General features: G+C 56.8%; 1 protein-coding gene across 1 annotated transcript in view; it reads right to left on the reverse strand.

Annotated features, from left to right (window-relative positions):
- Positions 1-15,012, reverse strand: part of PSD (pleckstrin and Sec7 domain containing) — a 36,361-nt gene extending 21,349 nt beyond the window's left edge. Inside the window, exons 1-4 of the mRNA XM_064463663.1 lie at positions 14,114-15,012; positions 13,932-14,034; positions 12,953-13,421; positions 6,874-7,314 (exon numbers count right to left, since the gene is read on the reverse strand). Of these exons, the coding sequence (XP_064319733.1) occupies positions 6,874-7,314; positions 12,953-13,421; positions 13,932-14,034; positions 14,114-14,890 (1,790 nt within the window). The 5' untranslated portion in view covers positions 14,891-15,012. The remainder of the gene's footprint in view (positions 1-6,873; positions 7,315-12,952; positions 13,422-13,931; positions 14,035-14,113) is intronic.
- Between the last annotated feature and the right edge of the window lie 10,706 nt (positions 15,013-25,718).

Here is a 25,718-nt window from a genome sequence, read left to right on the forward strand (position 1 = left end):
CTAAGGCAACTGAAGTGATGCTAATTTTCTTGCCAATGAGCTAATGCCTCAGGGTGGGTTTTTTTAGTGGATTTTCTAAAGTGACATTTCAGTTCTGCTTGAAGAAACAGAGATAATATTATTTGATATTAGATACATTTTCAACCCGAGAACTGGCCCACACTTAAAGGATAAGTTCAAATTTGGTATTGTGCGAGTATCCTCAGCGTGCCTGAAATGAGTCATCCCCGAGCAGACCCAGCGCTAGCTCAGCCCTCTCCCTGCTGCCCACTTAGGACGGCCACTGCCACCCCCCATGTCACCAGGAGCAGAGGTCCCCCTGCCACCTCCGAGGTGTTTGCTAGAGAGCCTGGGTCCCCAGCGCCTGCCTCAGCAGCAGCGAGGTGCTGCCGGGGGTCTCTGCGAGGAAGGCACGTGATCCAGCTCAGGGCTCGCCCCGGCACAGAGGCTCTTCCTCAACCACCTCCCACCCCGGCTCAGCACGAGGACCAGGTTCTGCTCCCAGCCCCGGAGAGCAGCTGAGGGACCACGGTCCTGCTCGGGGCCACCCTACCACAGACACTCCTTATCCAGGGACAGATGCTTCTCCAGGACCTGAATGTTCCTTCTGGGGACCAAACAGTTCTTTCCTGGAGCCAGATCCTTGTTTCACCCCAATATTCCTCCTCTGGCCGACTGCCCAGAGCCCAACAGAAGAGACCGCAGCACCTTCCTTGGCTGCAATGCAGTGTGTCACTGCAGGAGCCCTGTTGTCCTCTCCGCCTTGCCACCACGTGCCAGGTGAACCTGGCACCATGTTCTTTCCACGGCTGTCAGCAACCAGGAGCAAGCCTTCTCTCCTGGATATGGGGCAGCAATAAGGCACTAGGGTCAGCAAAGCCTGCCCTGGAGGGCTGACCTCCAGCTCCTGGCTGCCAGCAGGGATGTATCTGCATGGTGGGACCCTTCCTACACAGTATCTGCATGGCAGGACCCTCCCTGCACCAATGTCCTGCTCCCCAAGAGTGGGGAAGGAGAGACATCCCTGGGGACAGGCTGGGCAGGGTGGCCATTATTTTCAGCTGGGGGTGCTCACCTTAGCTCCTGCATTGTCCAGGATACTTTGCTTGATACATTTCCAGGTGAGACACCTTCTGTAGAAAACTCAAAACCCCCAACCACAATCCAAGTGCCACTTGCTCCCCACGGGAGGCTGGTTTGCATCCTGCACTATGAAGGGACCGGGCAGGGAGCCTGGTCCGAGTCTACGAGGGACACATGCATGGGTCAGAGCAGCACTCTGCCCTCGATGCCCAATGTCCCACATGCATGGCTAGATGCCCAGTGCCTCTGCTAAGTGAGCCCAGCCTGCCTAATATTGCTGCTAAGAATGTACCAGACCGGATCTTTGGCTGAGCTAAATAAACGCAGCTCCCTCCATCGGTCTCAGTGGAGTGACTTTGATTTATGACAGCCAAGATCTGGGCTGGTTCATTCCTCGCAGAATTGAAGTTAGGGCTGGGAGGACACTTGAAGGTCATCCAGGCAAGCCTCCAACCACAGGCAGGGCTGAACCTGCTTTCTGGCAGCTCTGGAGTCCAACCAGGTCCTCAGATCACCCAGCCACAGCAGCGCTTGCCAGCGTTACTGCTGCCAGATCCAGGTAGGACCAAACTTTAGGCAGTTGTGCCCCTCCGCAGTCCTGTTTCTCTGCAGACTTCCAGAGCCTCCCCTGCAGCACCAGTCCTCTCTGGACACGCCTGCCTGTCCTCCGTCACCCCATCTCCCCAGTCCCTCTTGTGGGGGGCAGCTGCAGAAGACAGAGGCTGACTCTGCAATCCCACCAAAAAATTTCTGAAGCCAGCTCAGAGCCTTGAAATCCAGTTACTCACCTGCTGGGTGGAGGGTTGTCTTCACTTTCAGAGACACAGATGCCATGGGGTCAATGCAGGGAAACCTCGGTCTCTCTGACCCTTGGGCAAAGCCCAGCCTAGGGGCTCTGAGTCAGACCTGGGGGCTGGAATTAATGCCTGACACGAGGGGCTGCATCCCATGAGTATGTGCTGCTTCCTGTGCCTTTGTGGGCAGCCCTGCGTCCCTGCCTGCTGCCCCCATCCTCCATGCCGTGGAGCACACACCCCAGACCCAGCATTGCCACCCCATTCTGCGTCCCAGCTCCTGCTGTCCTTCAGGGCTCCACATGAAAATGCTTGGGACAAAATCATCCTGCCCACTCTGGCTTGTGCCCCATTTCTTGCTGTGCCAATGCTTGTGGGGAGACCCCTTTTATCCTGCACTCCAGCCTTGTCCCCCTCCCACGCTTCCATCCCACACCATCCCTCCCTTCCCCTATCTCCATCTTTTCCTCATTGCTCTCCTTCCTCAGCCCTCTCCCCCCCACACTCCTGCATCACACCCCAAATCCACCCACCGGGCCCCAAACTGGGCACAGCCCTCAGGGCATCATCTCACCAGTTTGCCCAGTGCCAACTGGGAGCTCAGGCCAGCTGACAGACCTGCGTTGGCCTCAGGAAGGGGGTGTGTGTGGGGGGGCACCAGCTCACCGACTGCTGCAATAACAAAAGGGACCTTATAAAGAAACACAGCGGAGCTTATTGGCAGGGCCCCGGCGCTCCCGCACACGCCAGCAGCCGCGGTCTGGCAGGGAAGAAGGTTTCACTCCCGGCGCATCCTCCCCCCCGGGGCGGCTGCCAGCCCTCCGGGCTCCCGGTCCTCCCACGCAGCCGCAGCTCCAGGGCTCAGCTCTCCCTCTAGCGAGGCTCCGGGCGTGCTGCCCCTCGCTGTGGTATCTGGCCCTTTTCATCATGAGGTTTGCAGTGTCGTGTCCCCCCGCCCGCCTTTGCTGCTGCTTCTCCTGCCCTTCTTTCCATCCCACTTCAGGCGATGCCCCCGATTCAGGTCCCGGCAGACCCTGCCTCGCGCACCTCCCACGGGGGTGGCAAGGGGGGCAATCCCATCCCCTCCATCCACTGGCACTCCTCGGGGAGCCGCACAGCTGTGCCTGGGGCCAAGGCTGGCCCTGGAGGACTGGGACAGCTGGGTGGCTGGATTTCAGAGGGCTTTCACCCCCTGGGAGATGCATTTTGCCCATTTTCATTCCATGCTGCCTGTCAGGTCGGCAGCCTGCACGTGGGATTGCAGCAGGCGAGGCGGCACTCTGGGCTCCCGCTCACACCCGGCAGCACAGCAAAGCCCAGGGATTTGGATCCACAGCTGCAAATTCTGACAGCTACCGCAGGAGCAACCTCCCTGTGGTCCCCAGGGCTGCCCTGGCTCCTGCCCTGCCACCTTGCCAGCACCGCATCTGCCCCCGAGCAGCCCCCCCAGCCCCAGAGGGACCCTGCCAGCCCCAGAGGGCTCTGCCCCCACATGTACACTGTGGGTCACTGTCACGGCCTCGGGGACAGACTGCTTTAGCTGCAGCCCTCTGTCCAGCAAGAGCGGGGAGTACACACCTTCATCACCTGCCCAAACAGGGCGTTAAACTACTCATACACTGGGGTTGCCACCGTGGGGTGGGGAGGGGGTCCCACACTGGGAGTCTGGCTGTTCAGCCACTGGTCCCTCCCTTTTAGCTGAGGCCAGGTCTGTACTCCCCATGTGCAAGGTCAAGATAAAAGCGTGGTCTCAGACTATCGTGTGCTAAGGGACACAAGAGCCTTGGCACGAGCCACAAGGCTGGGTGAACCAAGGCCACCAACTGTGGGGGACATCACGTCTCCCCAGCAATGCAGAGGGCATCACTGGCTTGGCTGTTCCTGCCACCAAGGGAGATGGAAAGGCGCGGGCTGCAGGGCCACCCAGATCCCAAATACTGCAGCAAATAATGTCAAAGGCTTTGGAGGCACAAGAGGGACAGCAGCAGGGTGGCACACAGAGGTCTAGACTCACTGGCCTTCTTCACCGGTCACCTCTCATGCCAAAGCCCCGCAGCCCGAGGTCACCGCTGCCAACCCTAAGGCTGACAGCCAGTGTAAAGCACAGCCTCCACCGCAAAGCCCACCTGCCCAGGGTGCCCCATCCACCTGAGCTGGTGGCAGTCAGTGCTGCTTGTGAGTGTAGGTGGTGGCAAATTCCCTGCTCTGGCCCCGCTGGCATGGGTGATGAATGGCTGCAGAGGTTCCTGAGCTCCTTCCCCCAGCAATTTCCATTGAAGACCCCTTAATAGGAACATCACAAGGATACTCCCTGCTGGAGCAGATCAGCCCTGCCAGGTACCAGGATCCACTGGCTTCAACTCAGGGGAACCTTTGAGCAACCAGGCCAGACACCTCTCTTCAAACTACTTGGGAAGCTTCAGCTTCATGGTTGGCTCCACTCAGAGTCTAGAAAGTTGGTAGCACCAGTGATAGGGAATGAGGAAACTTCTTGCACCTCTCCCTTGCAAGAAATCCCTGCTGCCTGAGGACTGACCCTGTGGATGATGGGCTGTCTCAGCCCCTGGTACCCCTGGCCTTCCCTGCTTCCCAGTCTAGCTCATGCTGCGGTCCCAATCTCCACTCCTCTCCACCACACAAGACACCAGATCCCAACCACCCCTGCCTCCCTGTCTGCCATCGCCCGTGGGGGCTGCAAGGGGAGACGCGCTCCATTGCCAGGGAGCAGACAGTGGGGCTGCTGCCTGCTGGGGGTCTGCGGCAGGGCCCTGCTCCCCCTCACCACGCTTCTCACTGTCTTTCCTGCAGCCTCTGATTCAGGCCACTGCTGGGGCCAGGGCACCTGCTCACCTGCTGTGGGGCAGCATGGTGGGTCTGAACATCACCCACAGCCCAGGAGATGGGCAAGAAACAGGGCCTGAATGGGACTAAGAGAATTGCTGTGCAGGAACCTACTGATAACGAACGGAACTGTTTCTAAACGGGGAAAGCAGTCGCTTGGGACTCTGGGTGTGTGTGTAACAGAAGGCGAGGCCGGTGCTTATGGTGCTATGGAAAGCCCAAGCCTCAGTGTCCCCAGGCCAGGGAGCACAGTGAGGGCTGTGGCTGGGTTTCCCCCATGCTCTGCCACCACCAAAGCAGAGGTAATCTTGCTTGCAAGGGCTGGAAGAGGAGAAGACAAGACAAGAGGCTCAGCCAAGGTGGGCTCAGCAAAGATCCAGGACAGTTTGTGGCAGGGACACAATACCCCTCCATGGCCTGGGTCACAGCCCAGCACTGCTCTGAAACCTGCGCTAGGAGGGGAGGACAGTGCTGCAGCATCTTCAGCGCTGCTGGCATGCTCTGCGCTCCACTGACTATAAATCAGTGAGGAAAAACCTGTGTTAAGCCACGTTACTGCCATTCCTGCTGCCAGCTGTGTCTCTGCACCCTCACACCGCTGTGTGCCCCTGCAGCAGTGCCGCTGTGGTACGATGGCACCCTGTGGACGGCAAGTCAGACACTGTCCTCTCAGTTTCTCCAGAGTGCTCTGTTTCGGTTTCTTGCCTTGGCAGAGGAACAGGAAGCCTATTCTTCCTGCAGAGAGCACTGATCATGGCTGGTTACTGCCACCCTTCGCTGCCTCAGGCCTATTGGACATCTCCAGTTTTACTGCACAAACCTTGCCTGGCCGCTGTGTCACCGTATCCCTGGCTTCAGTGTTGCAAAGAAAAGGAAGGCCTAACCCAGCACCTCTTTGCACCAAAATGCCCTTGGAGTGATCCAGGACCACAGAGCATGAGACATATTCCACTCTTCTCTCTTAAGTGTAGACACCAGAGAGGGCACAGAGCTCAGATCCCCACCCAGCCACCACAAGCAGAGCCTACAAAGATGGCACAGGTTGTGACTAGAAGTGACACAGGCTTGGTCTAGGAAAGATGAAACCCAAAAAAGTTTGGTGTGGAAAAAAACCCAAAGCCTAGAAAATGGCCGAGGTATTCAGGAAGCTCTGGCACTGCACAGAAGGTCACCAGGCAGAGAGACCTTGCAGGGAAGCAATGTGAACTGGAAGGTCAGCACTGATATGACTGAGACACCAAGTTCTCCGAGGGCTGCCAGCTCTGCAGCTGAACCACTGGATCAGACCTGACATCCAGACTGGACCTGACCACACTCCAGACGAGCATACCCTGGAAATGGGAGAAGATGCGGCCTGCCAACCTGCCACATCACAAGTGCCTCAGCTCAAGACCTTGCTGGAAGGGGGAGGAGTGCAGGAAGGTAGTGTCTCAGCCTGGACACGGTCTCACACAGGGACAGGTTGGAAGTAGTGGGCCTGAATTCCCCCAGCGTGCTCCACCACAGATCTCCCCAAGCACAGGGCAGCCATCCTGAGCCTGCCTGCACCCAGGCTTGGAGCAACGTACAGGGAGCCTCTGGGAGGCTGTGCTCACCTCTGCCCTCCATCTCCCAACATACACAAGTCTGAGGAGGTTCAGGAGGCCAGGACAATAGGTACAAGGTCATGGGATTCTTGCCCTCAAGAAACAAGAGGCTATTACTCGAGTGGTGAGGGACGCGGTACTATCAGGAAGTCTTGGCCTCTAGGAGGGAAAGGCTGTTGAATTTCTACTGGTACTCAACTTCTGACTGCCCTCTCCCCACAAACACCACGGATGCTGGACTGTCCTGCAATGGGAACCACCACGGGATTGAAGTCCTGGGACTCCCTGCTTGCTAGGCTGGAGGAATCCTCACAGCCCTCCAACACCAACAAAGCTAGCAAAGACGAAAAGGGAGATGTAGTCCCACCAACACTCCAACCACAACACCATAGTGATCACTGGCCTGATCAGCCGCTTCACAGAAAATCCAGCACGCCCAGTCCAGACCTTTCCCCCCTCTTCCCCAGCAACACCGGTTAGGCTCTGGCTGCAAAACACGCCGCATAGGGTTAGGCTCCACACCAAGGCTTGGTGGCCCAGGTGGACAGCAAGCATCTTTGGTCACTCACCTCATGTTGGAGGCCAAGGGAGTACCAAAGCTGTCCTCTGAGTGGCAAGGGCTGTGGTGAGCACCCTTCCTTCGTCTCCCCCGCTCCTCCCTCTCCGTCCAGGGGGCATCTGTGGCTGAACTGGTCCCAGAGTCTGGCTCCAAGTGAGCCAGAGGAGCAAAGTTCTGCTCGATCAGCTTGGCGCTGTCTCTGATCTGTCCCTGTATTTCTGGGGTGAGGGTTGGGAGGTCAAAAGTGAAAAAGGTCCCATGGGTACAGGCTGGGGAGGAGAGGATGTCAATGGAGTCCAGGCTGGTGTAAGATGTGCCTTTGGCTCGATGGGATTCCATGATGCTTTCAAAATGCTTGCTGAAAGAGTCCATGCCATCCTTGGAGAGGCTGTGCCCTAGGAGAAAGGGCACTGGAGACTTGAGCATACCCTGTGTTTCTCGGTCCATGATCCTAGAGAGAAAAAGAGAATAATGCGTCACTGAGGAGCAAGGCATCAAAGCCCCTAAAAAACCCCCATGCACTGCTCCAGAAGGAAACTGTGGAGAACAGAAATCTCCTCTGAACATCTGTAGACCTCCAAGGAAATGCCTCGTCTGCCCAAGACATCATGGGAAGAGGGGCTGGGCTGGCCTCCTTCCAGACATATGCTTCTCCTTTAATGTGCCACAGACTTTTGTTCCTTTAGAGGCTCATCCTCATAAGAAGCTTATGAGATGGCTACTGCTCCCAGTCACTCGACTTGAGCTTAGATCCAATAAAGGGCTCAAGCTCCAGAAGTAGGATGTGGTTCAGCTCCATTTCCAACCAAATCTGGAAGTGGCTGAATTTTCCACAACCCTTCATAGCTGCCAGCTCCCAGAAGGCTCCTCCTGAAGCTGCTCAGGACAGCATGACACCTTCCTCCATAAACGCACCATGGTCACTGAGCACCACGCTCAGAGCTTGACCAACACCCACCCACAAGGTCTGCTGCCTGGTCCCAGGAGATGTTTGGTACCTGGCACAAGGTGGTGCTGAGCCCCAGGTTTCCCCAGACAGTACAGAGGGAGCCTCACACCCAGCACTGGGCTCGGGGACCTGAGCTGGCCCATGTCATAGAGGCCAGGCTTGGTCCTGGCTCATCATCTTGTCAGGGATCAGCCCCACAGGAAGGCCCAGCCTGTCTCCAGCGCAGGTCTGGGTCCAGCCCGACACAGGAGTTTCTAAACACTGAAGCCCTGAGTGTTGTCTCCTGTAAATGAGATGGAGGTCACAGGGACACTTCCAACCCAGGGAACATCAATGCTTCAGCTGTACAAGCATAAACACAGCCCTAAAAGCCTACTTTACTCATAAGCTGCTATAATTTTATTAAAGCAGCAGAAAAGCACTTGATATGCCACTCTCTCCTCTGCTTAAAGGACAGAAACTGCTCCAGCTTGTCATAGCATTTGTTATGAACAAACAGCTTCGTACAGAGGGCTCAGAAGATGCGTTGCTGTTACAAGCACCAAATGATTTTCATTCATTAGCCTTCACATACTGCTCAAAAATCTCACCCTGATTACTTCAGCAGGCCAAGAGCTGGCAGCTTGACTCCCCCAGAGAGCCGGCTGGCTTCAAGGGGAGCAGAGCTAAGCCAGACACAGGTAAGCAAGGCAGGATGGAGGCTGCTCCCACCCATCCGTCAGCGCTTCCCTGGCTGTGCAGCACCGCTTGACACTCTTACCATCCCCGTAGGAGCCCCAGGAGCAGCCGCCTCTGTGCTGGCTTTCTGGGGAGGACAAGGCAGATGAGACCTCTTTAACATCTGTAGATGAGCTTTACAGATGCGAATGTGCATTCACTGTCCTTACCACCCAGCTGTGTCCTAGCAAACCAAGCTAACACTGCTGACTTTGTTTTGCGTCTCAGATCCATAATGCGGGTGAAGAGCTGTGCCGGAGAGGACAATGCCAGTGGACGGAAGGGACCTTGTTCCCAAGAGACCGAGGTGGGCTCATTCTTGGGATCAAGTACATTGCCACCAAGCCACAGAAAAAAAACATGGCTGGTTTTGTCCACACCATCCGAGCTCTGGAAGCAATCTCTCCACCCCAAAATATCAAGCACAAAGCCGTTCAGCTCCAGAAGTATCTAGTCGCAGCAGCCTGGGCACAATGCTGTCTGCACCCACCGCTCCTGCTCAGACCTACATGCTTCATCAGCCCCCACTGTGCTGCCCAGCCCTCCCCAGCTGCTGCCCCACTGCACCCGTTCCAGCCCCTTGCCAGGAGGAGTCACTGAACCATCACGAAGCCAGACAAATGCAGCTGGGAGGGGCAGAGGAGAGGAGGAGATGCAGAGACTGTAACTGAGCATCTGCACAAGGGCGATGGGCAGTGGGAAAGCAAATAGGTTTCCAGCCTTGAGCTGGGGTGGGGGAGGTGGTGAGCCTTCCCTGGGAGAGAGCCAGGTGGGTATAGAGAGGAAACGGATCCCAGGAGCTGATGGCTGCACTGCATCGCACATCAGCACTGGCCAAAGCCAGCAGCTCTTCAGGTGAAGGTCTGCCTGTGGGGACCGTGAGGGTCTGAGTAACTGGGCTTCAGCAGCTGCATCTGAGAGCTGATGGAGGGGAAGGGGCTCACCCTGTTCTCCCCACCTGGTGCTGCAGAACTGTGCCATCCCGGGCGAAGGGGAGAAGAGGGGAAAATCTCTCTCCTCAGGCCCTCAGCGGTTTTCTCTCTCTGCCAAATGCTCTTGTGATCCTTCAGACCCCTGACTGTCCCAGCCATGCCTCACTGCTCCTGCCTGCATGGGTACGGCAGGCACTGTAGGGGGATCCCAGCTCAGGCCAAAGAAAGTAAGGCCACACAGCACCACCCAGCAGCCCCTTGCTTTATTGCTCTCTGAACAAAGCTCTGGTGCAGACTAGCTCCAGCAGCTCCTTACACTCCAAGAGGCTCCTTTGCACATCTCCTCCAGCCTGGCAGCTGCCTGCTTTTCAGGCTCGGTGTCCAACTCCAACCTGTGCTCAGCCACAGGTGCTCGCCACGGACACTGCAATACCCTGCCAGCTGCCCACACTCCCCTGCCACGTCCTTGCCATCACGCTGAGGTCACGCTGCCCCCAGTCCTCCCCCACAAGCTGCAGGCAACTCCCCTCCCTCATCGGCAGGCACCTGCCAGCATCACCCCGAGTGCCCCCTCCCCAGCCCTGCCAGCGGGAGCCTGCAGGATGCAGGAGCATCACCCTGAGCTCTGGCTCTGTGGCCACACTGGGCTCTGGAACAAAGGCTCAGCCTCAGCACAACACATTGGACGCTTGTGGCTACTGAGGCAGGCTAAGCCTGTGCTTAAGCGTTTGATGAAATCAGGGCTGTAACTGTCTTTTAATCCCCAATAAGGCTTGCCCTGCAGCTATTTTTCTCTCCACCAAACAGGCAGCACAAAGGCTCTGGAAAGGCTCCCCAGGTAGCAGATCCAAGGGCGTTCCCAGGGGAGTCTGCTCTGCTTGCAGGAAGAAAAGGCTTTCTGCCTCCTGCCAGCCCCCCGCACTCTCCGGGGAGTGGGGCACCCCCAGCAAAGCTTCTCTTTTATCAGCCCAAGACACTGGTGCTGTGAGCCAAGCTGGGCCCGGCTTCCAGCTTAGCCAGCACGTCTGCCGACGCTCAGGGAGGAAGGGAATTGAGCCTGCTCTCACTGACAGGTCTCAGCTCTCTGGGACTAATGGGAATAAAGACAGTAAATGCTTAGACTAGTCATTAGAGTTGGTAGATCTGACTCTAAATATATTCAGGGAGTGGATTTGCTGGAAGAAGACACCATTTCCATGTCTCATTTGATTTGGTGTTGGGTTTTTTATCCCCATGCTCTCTTATTTTGTGGGGGTAAACCACCAAAGGAGATGGTCTTTGGCCAGAATATGAAGGACAACAAGATAGTACCAGGCCAAAATCCCCTTCACAGAAGGTGCCAAACCTTTAAGGCTAGATGCTAAATGGTGCTGTGCAAATCAGCATCCGAATGTGCTTCAGTAATTTTGTAGGGCTGGTCCTTCCCAGCTACCAGGCCAGGCCTGGGGTACAGCAGCTCCTGCAGCAGCAGAAAGGTGCCAGCTCTGGGGAGCCTGGGGTGCTTCTTAACCACCCTGCCATCACCCCTCCTGTGAGCAGGCAAAGCAGAAAGCTTGAAGTAGAAAGCACAATACTGGTGACTGGTAAACAGGGAGGAGGACTGCAGCTGCAGAGCTCAGAAACAGTGTGTAAGCAAAAACCCAGGGCTGCGATGCAGGGACTGAAGCTCATGGTTTGAGGCTCATGATTTTCAAGACACTGCCTGCAGGGTCTGTACCTACCTGGGGAATATGCAGGGGGCTGCAAATCAAGAGAGCCACTGATTTGCAAAGAAGCCATGTAAAAGGAACATAACACCCCTATTTACACATCAGTAATTATACCAGGAGCACTGTTTTAGGGGCAACAATGCATTTAAGGACACATCCAAGGTTTCCAGTGCTGTCTGGAGAGCTACATTAAGGCATCTCAGAGGGCAATAAGTAGGTCTAGGCTTACAGTTTACAGGGCTTGTAGTGGCCTAGTACATATTTGGAAATAAAATAACACTATGCAAGGTAATTGTTACAGTAACTTGAAGAACTTGCTTGCAATGATAACAACTTTACACCTCACTAAAAACTTAAACTTCCATCAGTATTCATTTGGAAAAAAAAAACCACACAAAAAAGGACTTATTTTCAGCTTTTCTCTAGAACCCAAAGTTTCTGAGGACAGGGTGGGCAGTGTGGAGGAATGTATCCATCCCCTCCACTAGAGACGCAAACTGGACAAACTGGCAGGAGCCCAGCTCCTTGGGACGCACACCCTCCCTCCCCATCAGCCCAGCACCTTCGTGCTTCTCCTTCCCAGCACAGGGGCACCACTGGGGGTTATTTTTTCATTATCTTTTCCCACCACTGACATCAAACCTTCCCTTTTCCTTTTCCTCTGCCTAAATGCTCCCCACCTGCCTTTTGCACAGCTAGGTGAGTGCATGCTGCTGCGCAGCATCGCAGCCATTTCCCTGGCTTTGCATTTCCCAGGCAAGACTTCTCCCCGCTCCTGCGGGGCACGCGCTGGTGATGCTGAGTCCCCTCATCTCACCCAAGACTCTTTGCCAACACACGTCAGGAGATGCCCGTGGCTGCTGCTGCCTGCACAGGCACCTCCCACCTCTGTCAGGGCCTTTCTCCTCCAGGCAGCTGTCCCACACAGTGCTCTGGAGCTCCTTCCCCTCCTGAAGCCTCCTGGGGCAGGCAGATGATGCCCATCACTCCTCTTTGTCAAATCACCACTCCAGAGGACACTCCATGAGCAGACTCTTGTGCCACCAGGCCAAAACGCCACCTCCTGTAAGTCCTAACTGCCAATGCCCAGCACAGGGCAGACAGCAGCTCAGATGGCCTTAGTTGCCCACAGGTGGGCAACTGAATGATAACCTCGGTGTCACCCACTCCAGCAGCCTCCCAGCACAGGGTGTTTTACCACACAAGATTAAAACAACACAGAAGACATCAAAAGGCTTTTTCCAGCCCAACACACCCCCAACTCTTTCCCAAACGTGGCAAATACCTACTGAGGCCAAGCCAAAGGGACCGCTCCTGCCAATGAAGCACAGCCATCTGCAGAGGGGAGGGCAGCCCAGCAGCGCCTGCCAGCACACGGCAGCTCCAGGACACGGCCTGGGCTCAGGTGCCCTGATACCGTCACCCCAGTGCCCGGCAGCACCGGGGCAGGACATAATTTACCTGGCGGGACTCGTACCCGGAAGCCTCGGCTCAGCTGGGTGACCTGAGCTGCTGGGCTCACCCCAGGGGAGCAGGACCCACGGCACAGCACCTGGGGCTGGATCACCAGCGCTACCCCATGCATCCCATAGGGTGGCAAGGGTCCCCTCCCAGCCCCCACCCCAGTCCCAGCCCCAGCCCAGCGATCCAGGATGCCCACACATAGCTCAGATGGAGCTACTGTGATTTTTGGCTGACACTCTTTTGGCAGAGCCCATTTTGCCACACAGGGGTAATAAGGAGGGCGAGAGGAGCTTTTTGCCCTCACACACAGAGCCTCACCTTTCCCTGTTCTCCTTCCTCGTCGTCTCAAACACCTCATCGTCCTCATTAACCTCCATGTCCCGCAGCCTGTCCTTCAGGCAGCCAGTGCCCGGGGCAGGGGGCTCCTCCGGGGTGCTGTTCCTCCTTCCTGGGGTGCCCTCGAAGCTTGGGTTGCTCTCACTGTCCTTCTGGCTCTCAATCGCCGAATCCACCTCCTCCTTCTCAGCCAGGATATCGTCGATGTTGGTTTCGCGATAGCACCTCAGCGGCACAGTGTCCAGGTCTGTCTCGGAGTACTTCACCGTCCTCCTTATAATCCCAGTCTCACAGGAGCCAGGCTTCTGGTCACCCGGAGGAGACATCTCTATCTCCACCTCCACATGGTTCAGGCTGTGCTCTGGCACCGACCCTGGCAGCTCAGCAGGCAGCGGATGCACGGGCTTCTGGGGGGGCTCGGGCAGAGGAGTGGAGTCAGGGGCAGAGGAGCCTGCAAGGGAGCCCTGAGCGCTCAGAGCCGTGGGGAGCTGCGCTGGGGAGCGCTTCAGAGCCACCCCTGCAGCACCACACGCACAGCGAGAGCGGTCATACATGTGACCCGCATCGGGGAACGGAGGGGGGAGCCAGAAGGAAAAAGGGTGGGAGAGGCAGAGACAGGGTGCTGTCAGTGCCAGTGCACCCACAACCAGCCCTGAGCCCCCATCTGAACCCTGAAGCCCTTCTGCAGAAGCAGCCAGGGGCTGCCAGGGGTCAGGGCTCTGCATCACCCCCTTTGCACAATGCTTTGCACAGCCGCAGGGGGCTCTGCGGGGAGGTTGGTGCGTGCAGGATCTGGCCCCAGGAGGACACAGACTGGCCAGTCCTGGGGGGATCTCAGCTGTCCAGTGGGCACCGACAAGTCCTGAGGGATGGGCAGCCCCAGGGAAGAGTCTCGGCAGCAATTCAGACTTGCAAAGGAGAGGTTGGTCTGGCCGAGTGCATCCTCCCCCTGACTTCTTACCTGTCTTTGGGGCATCCAAGGAGCCATAGAAGAATTCCCACTTGGCCCTGGCGATGCGCTGGGCACGGGCCGAGCTCTGCCGGGGGTACGGCCATGCACTGTCCTGCAGAGGGGAGAGTGGTGAGCTGGAGGTGGACCCTTAAGCAGAGCCCGTGCCTAGAATGGGGCACCCCAGCACCTACCTGGGGTCGGGGCTCCGGCTTCAGGGGGCTCCTGGTGAAGGTGGGGAAGTCCTCTGGCAGCCCGTTGGTGAGGGAGTGGCAGAGGCAGCCGGTGCCAAGGGTGCAGGGCTCCTTCCCACAGGGTTGCGTCCCCCCCAAGGTCCTGCCTCTGGCCAGGAGTGGGTCGGATGCAGAGGCCTCCAGCTTCAGCGTGTGCAGGAGCCGCTGCTGGGGCAGGGGTAGGGACTGGGGGGACTCCACATCCCTGCCAAGCTCCAGGCTGCGGCTGAGGCTGTGGGGGCCGTTGTCCCGGCAGGGCTGGGGGGACGGCAGGCCACCCAGGGTCCGCACGCTGGCCTTCTCGATGAAGCGGAAGGTGACAACAGAGCTGTGTCCCTCCGGGGCTGCGGCCACCAGCGGGCTGCAGCTGCCCGGGGAGGAGAGCGCTGGGCTGGGCCTGCCCCGCCGCGGCGTGCAGGGGGCCGTCAGCCGCCCCGCGCCCAAGCAGCTCCCGTTGATGAAGGCAGCCGCCTCTGCTGGCTTGCGGGCCAAGGAGCCGGTGCTGTTGTAGAGGCCGAGGGGACAGCGGCGGACATCGGGGGCCAGGCCCTTGCGCAGGAGGTGGAGGCGGCCAGCGTTGAGGTTGGGGGTGAGGCAGCGTGGGGGGCTGCATCTCCCAGCCTCGGGGCTCCCCCCCACCAGCCAGGGCCTCCGGTCCACCCCGCGGACAAACGGCGGGGATGAGGCAGCGCAGCCCTCCTCAGGGTGGAAGCGGACAGGTCCCCCCGCCTGGGCCATCCCGCCGGAGGAGGGCACAGGGGTGTCAGGTCCAGAGCCTGGCAGGGCAGCACGGGGATGGCGAGGCAGGTTCCTGGCACCCCTGAGATGGTGGCCAGGTCAAGGGGCGATGCATCCTCAGGCAGCCCTGAAACAAGGGCGAGGAGAGCTGGTTAGGGGAGGGAGGACTCAAGAAGGAGTCCGGGGCCATGGGGAGGACAGCCAAAATGTGCCCTGCCCTCGTGGCAGGAGAAAGAGATGCTCCAGGTGAGACAGCCCTCTTCACATCCCCTCCTGCCAGAAGAAGCAGGCGAGTTTCATTGTGGGCATCCCACCAGCACCCACTGCGAGGATGCCAGCAGCCCTTCACTTGGTCCCCAGCCACCCTGGGGTGTTTGCTGTCTTCCACTTCCCCCATAGACCAGCACCCTCCAGACATAGCGGGAGAGCACGCTATGCACTTTAAAATTAGTTTCATTCATCCTGCTTTAGGCTGAATATATTTACTACCCACAGCCTACTGAAATCACTTCAATAAGGGGAAAAAAATTATATACTGGATCACTGAGACATCCTCCAATTACACTTGCTCAAGGAGTTTAACATGAGCAGCATGGGCAAGAAGCCTCTCTCTTTGGAGGTCAGCCTAGGATTAAAGCGTGTCACACCAACACATGCCGCAGCCACTGTTGGTGGCACAGACAGAGCTGTCAACACCTGCAGATCTAAAAAGCAGTAGTTATGACAATCCTGCCCTGGGGGAATGGAGCACACATGCCCTGCACACAGCTTGCCCAGGGGTAAGACCAGCCAACCCAACACAGCAGGGCCGTTGGCTGCAGGGGAAGGCAGAACCTGAAGCCCCCATCGGCGCCGCTGGCATAGCTGCTGACGGTTTTCTTTCTCCCAGCAGAGCTAAAACTTGTACTCATCCTTCCCCGAGTTTCTCCGAAATCCTGGTGTGCACAGAAGACTTTGCCTTGGCTGCTTCTGCCTTGGCTGCTTTTGTCTTCTGACAGATGACAGGATACTAAGTCCCTCGCTTAGTCCCTCATCATTTAAAAGTGAGAAACCAAATGCCAGTGGCAAATGAAGAATAGCACGATTTCTTCTCTCTCTTTCCAAGTACAAACCAGACAGGATTAAACTCCTGAAGGATGTGGGGCTGGATTTTCAATGGTGTTTAGGCTCCAGAGATGCAGAGACATAACTCTTAATAAAATAGCCCAAATCACCCCTGCGGGGCAGGCGCCCACCTATCTGCACTATCACACTGCTAAAAAATCTGGCTCCTGCTGAGCAGCAGCAATCTGTAATTCACTCACCGCAGAAAAGCGCTCTCCTGTTTAACATGTCAGTTAGTGTTTTTACAATCTTTCTCCCCATTATGGTTGTGTTCACATTCAAGGTTGCTGAAGTTAACCGATAAATAATAAAGATTTGGGGTTTATATATTTCAAATGAAACTCCACTTTTTAATCTCAACGCAGACTGACACACATGCCAAGGAAAAAAGTTATCACTAGAGAAGTTCTGGCATTCACTGTAACATAACAAATCTATAAAAAACAGCCTATCTCAATACATGTGAGTTATTGCTAAAATAAATAAGATAAGCACAGCACGTCCTCCTGGTTATCCAAGGAGAATTATCAAATTCAGAGTAAAGGCCATGCCTGCCTACAAGCCACCAAAGCCGGATAGCTCCACCATCCAGCGGAGCGAGCTCTTCTTTAATACTGAAAGGTAAAAAGCACGAATGAAACAGAGATCAAAAAAATAAATGATGGAGCTAAGGCTTCCTGCTTGCTGATTTAAACTGTGAATTAAACTGGTGCTCTTTAAATCACTGTGATGAATGGGTTGGGCTGTAAGGCACCAGTTGGGCTGGAGGGAGCCTTCCTGGCCCTGCTGCCTGCAGGCAGGAGAAGTCTTGCAAAGGAAAGCTTACAGGGAGCCTGCCCGGGCAGCCCAGGGCACGATTTCAAAGAGAAAAAGCTGGGGAGCTGCAGTGTGATAGCTAGGAGCTGCGTGTCAGCGGGGGATTTCATTTGTTCAATAAAATGTCTCATACATACAAGAAACTTGCTCCTCCTGGCTGTCCCTTCTTAGCAGCTGAGGGGATGTCCAGGGTTTTTTTCCCGGCCCTTGCTTTGAGCTGTACCCAGTGCAACAGGGGATGGTTACATCCCCCTGCACAGACGCTTGCGGGGGGATGCGGGGTGAAGGCAGCAGACGGCAGGAACCGCTTACGCTGCGAGGGAAGAGCACACCCACGCCTGGGGTGCGGGGGGACAACGCGCAGGAGCTGGGGGTGGTGCAAGGGGAACGGGACAGGAATGCAATGGGAGGGATGCAAGAGGTGCAGGGGTGGGGGCTGAATTCGCACGGTGGGCAGTATCTGTGTGCCGGGCACGGTACTGCCGCCAGCCCCGGTGCCAGGGGATGGGAGAAACCAGTCTGTGGGAGTGGGGCCCTCTGACAGAGCTGGGGCAGGGTGGCCCCAGGAGGTGCCTCTGCCACTCTGCAGGGACACGAGGGGGGTTTCGGGGTGCGTTGGTGACCAAGGAAGGGTGCCCGGCGGCCCTAGGGCTGTGGGACGCGTTCGTGGCTCCTTCCCGAAGGGATGTCGGGGGACGTGGCCACTCTCCGAGATGGGGCTGAGCCTGCCCTTCCCTCCCCGGCCCCCCCCGCCCGGCACCTCCCGTCCCGGCGGGATCAGCCCTGAGTGGATGTGACATCCATCCGGATGAGGCGGGAGCCCCCCCCGGCCGGGGGGGGCCGGCGGAGCCCCCCACTCCCCCAGCGGAGCCGCCCGCCGCGCCCCGGCCGGGCTCCCCCCGCCCGGGCAGGGGCCCCGCGCCCCTTCCCCCGCACCTGCCCCGGCCCCGCCGAGCGCCCACCGGTGCCACCGCAGCCTGGTGCCGCCGCCCGCCGCTCATCGCCGCCGGGAGGGCTCAGAGCCGCCCCGGCCCCCGCAACAACTGCCGCAAGTTTCCCCGCTCCGGCCTCCCCCCGCCGCGCCCCACTCCCCTCCCCGCGCCTTACCGGCAGCGCCGCCGCCGCATCCCGCTGCTCCGCGCTGCCGCGGGCGCGGGCACGGGCACGGGCACGGGCACGGGCGCGGACCGACGCGGTGCGGTGCGGTGCGGTGCCACCGGCCCCAGCCCGCCGCTCCCTGCCGCGCTAATCCCGGCCCGGGCCTGTCACTCCTCCCCGCTGACAGCCCGGGCAGCCAATGGGAAACCCTCGCCGGGGGCCGCGCCCCGCCCCGCGGCACCGGCACACGCGAAGCGAGGGGCGGCCGGACGCGCTCCGGCCCCGGGGTGCGCGTCCCCCTGTCCCCGTCTGTAGCACCGCACACGTTCCTGTGCCCCGGTGTGCACATCACCGTGCGTGGCGTGTCCCCGCTGCATGTTCCTGCGTGACCGTGGGCACGTGTCCTCACGCACGAGCTGCGTGGCCCTGCATGCTGCGCCCCGGGCCGCAGAGCACGGCATGCCCCCAAGCCCCACCACCGCGTGGAGACATCCAGGACAAGGCAACAAAACCTGCTGTGTCCTGGGACACCAGCCACCCCCAGCAAACTGCTGACCCTTGCCCTGGGGAGCAGAGCCCATGCTGGGGACTCGTCTCTCGCGGGGAGGGGGGGGCTGTCTCACCCCAAGCACACCACAGCACACAGGTACCACGGTGTCCCAGGCCACCAGGGATCCAACACTGCTGTGTCACCAGCCACCCAAAGGATGGGAAATGCCACCCCAGCCTCAGGAAACCACTTCAAGCTACAAGGGGAAAAAACCTTCATCCTTTGCATCCCACCCCGGGGCTCTGCCAGCACCGGAGGCAGGTGCGAGCAGAGCCGGTATGGGGCAGCCGGGTGCCAAGGCAAGAGATGCTGTGGCAGCGCCACCAGCCGCTGTGCTGCCCACAGCAGCCACTGGGGCTGGCAGCCAGCGCTCCCTGCCCGTCCAGGCTGCCAGATCGATTTGCTATTAAACAGCACTTTATTACCCAGCCCAGCAATTGTTATTAAATGCGTGCAAGAGGAGAGGCACAGGGGAGCTGGGGCCTCACATGCACGCCATGCCTGCAAGAGGAGCTGCCCCTCCTTGCTGCTTTCCCCACCTGCAGTGAGCCCAGCTCCATGCCTGCTCATCCTCACTGTCACCCAGAAAGTATGTCCCCTTCTCCCCTCCCAGGCACAGCGAGGTGGGGAGAAAGCAGAAGGCTCAGCAGGCTCTCCTCATATTTAATGCATTGAAGCACTGCCATTTTCTCTCCCCTTCTCCAGGCTCCTGCCTGCACAGGGACCCTCTCCCCCACGCTGGGGACAGCAGGTCCCTGAGCTGCCTCGCACACAAGCCAGCTTTCCCAGCAGACTCTGAAAAGCTCAGCTAATTAGGGGCCTCACTGCTGCAGGATCAACGACCTGATTCCTTCAGCAGCTTCTTGATGGCAAAAGGGTGGGGAGCGGGAAGGCTTTTCTCTAAGCCGCAGCCAGAACAACAAATTTAACCAAGTGGAAGAGCTCAGAGCTTTCCCAGTGTGTCCATACCAGGACAAGGCATGTCTGCACCTTCCCAGCACCTGCAGGCAGCCCCGTGGAGAGCTGCAAGGGGCGGGGGAGAGGTCTTCTCCTGCCACCCTGGCTGGAGATCCGGCCATCTACAGAAAACACATTTACTTCCAAACCACATGTGTTTCCCCCACAGTAGCTGTTGCTTTCCCTACCCCTCTCCGCTCCATATCCCACTCACCTTCCAGCTGCCCTGTAACTCCTGAAGGATATGTGCCCACATCCGTGGGTTGGGCCAGCACTGACATAAGCCTGGCTGGATCAGGATTTAGCTCCCAAAGCCCATCCCTGCTGTGAGTCCCTCCCCCGCTGAAGAGGGGCAGGAAGGAGCAGGGGACCTCTCTGGCAGGTGACAGAGAAGCAGCCAGGTGGAGTCTCCCATGCTCTACCCCACAGCTCCAACCCAGTGGGAGTTTCACTACAGTGCCAGGAGTGCTGTGCACTAGGAAGCCCTCTTTACTGTCACTTGGTCACTTCAGCACCTCCAGTCTTTGCCTGCAGGTGCCACATCCTTCCTGCATGAGAGTCCACCCAGTTCCATGTCATCCCTTTCAGCCTCCTGGTCTCCACCAGCCACAGGCAGCTTCCAGTTTTCTTTCTAACTATAGCCAGCATTGCCCTTGCTCATCTTGACAAGCCTGCAACACCACTTCCTCCCAAGGCTGTGGGTGTCACCAGGGCAGGACAATGAGGAACTCCTTGCTTGGAAGTTATGTTGTATGTCATATCGTCCTGGCAGCTGTACATATCCAGATGACATTTGGATGGGGAGTGGTAGGCAAGGGCTCCTTCCCCAGTGAGCTCCAGTAGTCACACACTGCTGATCGGCAGCCTGTCCTGAGGCCCACAGACTGCACCTGGTGGTCTCTAGAAAGTCATATGCACAGCTGGACCATGCAGGTGCAGCGCCTGGTGGCAAGCACCAAGGTTTCCAAGCCTGGCTCTGCAGTGAGTATCTGCATGACTTTTTGGCCCTTGCAACACATTTGCTCCCCCAAGCAAGTGGATGCAGGACAAGAGCAGCGGCGTCCTCGCATTTGCTTCCCACTGAGTGGTCCCTGAGCCCTCTTGGCTACCAGTTCTTGCAGACATACAGACACTGCTTTCCTTCTCCTGGCACAACCACTCATGGCCCGACAGCTTCTCCTGCAGCTGCACTTGGAGCAAACACCCTGGTGCACCTCTGGGCTGCTCCCCCAAGCACAGGGAGGGTTGTCAGAGCCATTTCCTTCTGCACAGCCTGTGCTTCAGGCACTGCAAAGGGCACAAGGGCCATACTCTGACACCCTGCTGCCAAAATCAGTGGGGCCGTGCTTTGGCCTCAGGGCACAGCATAGTCCTGCAGGTGTGGGCAGTCGCTCTGTCAGCAGGTGGGTGTTCCTCACCCAGCTTACTGGAAGCACCATGTAAATAGCAACTCAATTTCCGCAGGAGATGACAGGTGCCAGTTAGGGCAAGGGAAGCTGAACTCCCCTCATCTCTGCATTGAGGGCTCTGGGGCAACCGATTAGGTTGCATGTGTTTCTTCAGGGCCTAGGCTTAACTACATGCCTCTAATTAATGCCTTTGACCTCCAGTGCCAACACCCAACCACATCTTAGCTATGTATTAAAAAAAGCCAGCAGTATAAGCCAAGTCTCTAAAGGGCTGATGCATTTACCTATTATTCCACCAGGCTGGTGGTTAAGGATAAATGGTGAAAATACCCTTCCTTGACAGCCTGTTATACTAATGCTGCTTTACAGCTTACTCAGGGCAAAAAGGCAGCACTGGAGAAGCTGCCTGGCCCCCTGCCCAAACCTCAGGCTTCTGCCCAGACCTGGGTCCGGGGAGAGCACACCCATGCTGTCCTGTGCCTCTTGCAGCTCCCTGGCATGGGGCGGGCACATGGGACCACAGCAGCATTTTTCAGGGCGAACGGCACGCTGGAAGAGGAGGCAGACTTCAAAACATCTTACCAGAGAGATGAGCCCGTGCAGACTACAGTCTATGCGAGGGACAGCTGCCACCTGCCCGACTGCCAGTGTCCTCCCCACTGTCCCAGCTCCCTCCTGCAGGAGGGACACAGGCTTGGAAGAAGCGCAGGGAGGATGCAGTAAAAGCTGTATGCTGGGCCTCAAAGTGAGCTGTAGCAAAATATTTCTGTAATGCCCCAGGAACACCTGCTGCTCCAGAAATCCCCTGAGCCTGTCCCAGCCCTGGGCAGCACCAGCGCAGCAAGCAGTCTTCCCCCTGCACCTGCATCGCTCAGTCAGGATGAAGGCAAAAATGCCAGCGTGGTAAAACCTGTCCTGGGGACGTGGGAGGTGGGGCCTCAGTGCAGCTTGAGCCATAAATAATCTCCCTACACAGCAGTTAGGGGAACAATTGTGTGGGAGTATCTTTTGGTAAAAAGATACTCAGGGAAAAGATGGTCTTGAAGGAAAGCAGTGGGGAGATTTCTGACTGGTGGGGTGTGCTCTGTGTTGAGGACAGAGCTTCCTGGGTGCCAGCAGGTCACTCAGACCCCACTGCAGTGAGTCACTGCACTGAAGAGAAATTTAGTCTGAAACCGCCCAAATCACCAGTTCTCTGGTGTGGCCTTCAGGACACAGCTTGTGCTGCAGCGCAGATCTTTAGATCTGCTCTCCAGCTAATCTCTGCAACAGGAAGATATGATCCCTTCCCCCACCTTCAGCCTCAAGACACACATGGGGAAAGGTACAAGGAGGAGTAAGAGCAATGAATACAGGAAGTATCTTATGTGGAAGAGAGACCAGAAGCCCCAGGCACACAGCCTGGTCCAGCACAGGGAGGATGTGGTCACATACAGAATTGTATAAAAGATGTGGAAACCCTAGAGGGTCAGTTAAGGAGGAGTAATTACAAGCACAGTGAGAAAACTGAGCAAAACCTGACAACATGGAGATTTGTGAAGACACATGCAAAGGACACACTGAAAGCTTGGGAAGAGTGGATTTATGAGGGAGATGCTGCAGAACAGCCCTGCATTTGGGTGTAGCTAGGAGGTCCTCATGCATGTTCCTCTTCCAACTCTGATTTACACAGCTTGTCCTTGCTTTACTTCTACTTATTTTTTTTTTTAGCCCTGACTGTATCATCAGATTCTCTTCTCAAAAACAGAAAGGGGAAGGTGGCATGTATAGGGAAGAGTTCAACGGAAGGCACAGGTTCTCATTTCACCAGCTTAAGAGTGGCTCCTGGTGGCACTGTGCAATCTCAGCACTCACTAAGAGCAGAGTTTGCCCTGTGAGCTCAACACCTTCTGTCATGCAACCAAGAAGTCCAGCTGTGGTCCACTCCAACCCCAAGAGCGGTGGAGGGTGTCAGAGTTATCCTGCAGCCAGAGAGAACATGGAGGCAGATCCTTTGAAAGATCCTGGTGAGAGTCCAAGGGAAAACAGCATTGAGAGAATTTACCCAACTTCTGGGGTACTGCACGCAGCCATATCTCACATCTTAAGGTGGTAACATTGCAGAGTTACGGGTGTGCTTGAAATGACCTTGCCTCTTGCCCCACTTGAGACTAGTGGAAAACTGTAAAGGACATGTCCCCCAAATCATCGCCAGGCTAAAGGTATTTAGCCAGCAAGGTGCCAAGCCATCACACGAGGAGATAAGGACAACAGGTTAGGGTTGGCTTGGCACCATACCAATCTCCTAAGGATAAGTCGTACCCTCCCACAGCACCAGCCTCCAAGGACCCCAGCAGGCTTGAGGAAACCCAGCCAACCTCTTAATTCACCTTTGACATGGCAATAGCATGGAAAGAACTGCATTTTCAATGCAAGGGGAAGTCAATGGTCACAGGTGTGGGAGACTCGCCCAAGATCAGCCAGCAAATTTAGGAGCACCTCTGATAGGAGTCCAGGCTTTAGCTGACTCAAGGTCGGCTCTTCAAACAACAAGGCTCCCTCCTTTCTGGCCCCAATTCCCTAAACCTCACCCCTGCTTTCCAAAAGATGGGGTCAAGACCAAACTGCTCCTCTAGACTCTCCAAATGTACAGCTAGGCACCTCACAGCAGTGGAGCTGGCTGAAGTCTCTTCACTTCAGGGAGATGTTCAGGAGGATGAAGACGCCAGCAGGACCAGACCCGAGGCCGTGCCCTGGCCCCAAGAGCAGCCAGCACCATATGTTTCTAAGGAAGATGCAAGAAAGCTGCAGCAGCAGTTGTGAGCTAATCTGCTTCCTCCCCGCCAGGGCTCAGCCTGGTCTCTCGTCACTATGGATCCGCTCAAGGCCTGACGCAGGAGCCCTGCTTTCCCTCAGAGGAGGTCAGTGTTCACCAAGATAACTGCAGAGCCATGGGACTGAGCAGCGTTCCTGCTCCTTGAAGGGACCTGTGGTCAGCCCCATACAACACTTCCCCAGTTGCCCTGCGAGCACCGCAGGTGTCACAGCCCAGCATTGCTTCTGGGAACAGGCAGATTCAGAGGCGCTTGGTCCAAAACAACATCTTATGAGCGGACAAAACAGAAGAAATGGGCATGTGCCTGGTGAGTCATGATAGATGCAGCTCTCCCTTGAAAGGGAAGCACCTCCAAGGCTAAGCTCGTTGATCTTGCAAAGGGCACCCTCTAAGCCAGGAGCTGGGGCTGCCTGAAGGACAGCAGGCACACACCATGCCATGGAGCTCACAGGACATGCACTGAAGCCAGGCCAGCTGGGTTCACATAAGTGCTTGTCAGCTCCATTTAGCCACTCTCACAACCCATCTTCACCAGGCTCATCCCTGAGCTCATAGCACTTACAGACACCAGTAGACCTGCATATGAACAGGAACACAGCCCTTTCTATTTCCTTTTAGAAGATAAATTAAGAGAATCAGTTGGTCTTACAGGAGCAGTTGCGATAATTTTTCCCACATCCTGTTTAAAATCTAGAAACTGGCAGTTATCCAAGCTTATAGCAGGAAGGTCTTTGCCCAAGGTCTGCCCTCATCCTACTGCTTGACTAGCAAGGTCTTAAGGGGCCTCCCTGACATCAGGACTGACTCAGGAAGCTATTTTGGCAGACCAGTTTGCCATATTAAGGCTCAACTAGAAACACACAACTAACTGAAACTCAGAAAGGAAGCTTACAGGCACCTCTTGAGAAAAATGCAGACCTACCTTAGGCAAAGCATGTACTACTAGAAAGGCAGAAACTTGCTGCAGCTCTTGACTGAGATACCAAAGCAGAACAAAGCTCTGGTCCTTCAAGATGTCCCTTCATTGCTAAGCTGCGGTGGATAACACCACCCAAGCCTGCACTACAGTGCTGTACAGCCATACCACAGCCACTCTGCGTATAGGAAAACATTACAGACATGAGCACAAGAAGGGTACTGGTTCAGGACCCTTACCATTGGTGCAGTCCTAGGTTGCTAGCTCCACTGGACATCCTGACGGCGTAAAGCTGTGTCTCAGTATACACCCCTACAGTGCAGTAACAGGCTCTGATGCTCTCTCTGCAACCAAACTGTGGAGAAGAAAGAGAATAGTCTAAGTATTTCACAGTTAGGAACTAGCCATGACTCCCAGTACACAGCACATACATCTCAGTGGCCATAATCTCAAACTCACCTACTAACTCCCACACAGACCAACAGCTTCTCAGGGCCCTGAGGGCACTAATAAACTTTAGTGGCCCTAACCAGCCTCACCTGGAGCCTCCACCACTCCTGCCCATAGGCCCAGGGACTCTAAGCTCAGCCTGGGGCTCTTATTTTTTCTTGAGTGATGCTCTAGTGCTGTAAATCAGTCTCTAGCTTAGTTTAGTTGTTCTTATGCTAGACTATGGGCTCTGTTGATCTGAATGCTCCCCTGTGGGTTGATGTTCTGACTGGACCTCAGCCCTGCCCCACCCACCACCATGGCCTTGCCTGTTGATCACAGGGCTGTGTCTGACCCTGGTTGCCCTCACCGGGCACTGGCCAGGTGTTGAGTGCCTGGTCTCTGCCTGGTGAGGCCCCTGCCCTTTCAGGAGCAGCCACCCTTGCTGTGCCCTGACATAGCTGGCATGTTCACCCTGCTCTTCCCCATCTTGCTTGCACTCCCTTAAATGCTGAGACAGCAAACTTAGGACTGCACTAAGCTTAGGGGCTGAAGAGGTTTGTCAGAGCAAACACCCCACACCATCCGCTGTGGTGTTGTGTTAGGGAACCTGTTTTCAGGCTGTGGGGTCTGAAAGCCGTTCATTGCTTCCCAGGGCAATGCTGACCCTGAGGGCTGCAACTGGAAGAGAGCCAGCGCTGCCTGAGAGGCTGCAGCACCCCAGTCCTGGCACA

This window comes from Phalacrocorax carbo, chromosome 12, assembly GCF_963921805.1.
Source record: "Phalacrocorax carbo chromosome 12, bPhaCar2.1, whole genome shotgun sequence".
Classification (NCBI taxonomy): Eukaryota; Metazoa; Chordata; class Aves; order Suliformes; family Phalacrocoracidae; genus Phalacrocorax; species Phalacrocorax carbo.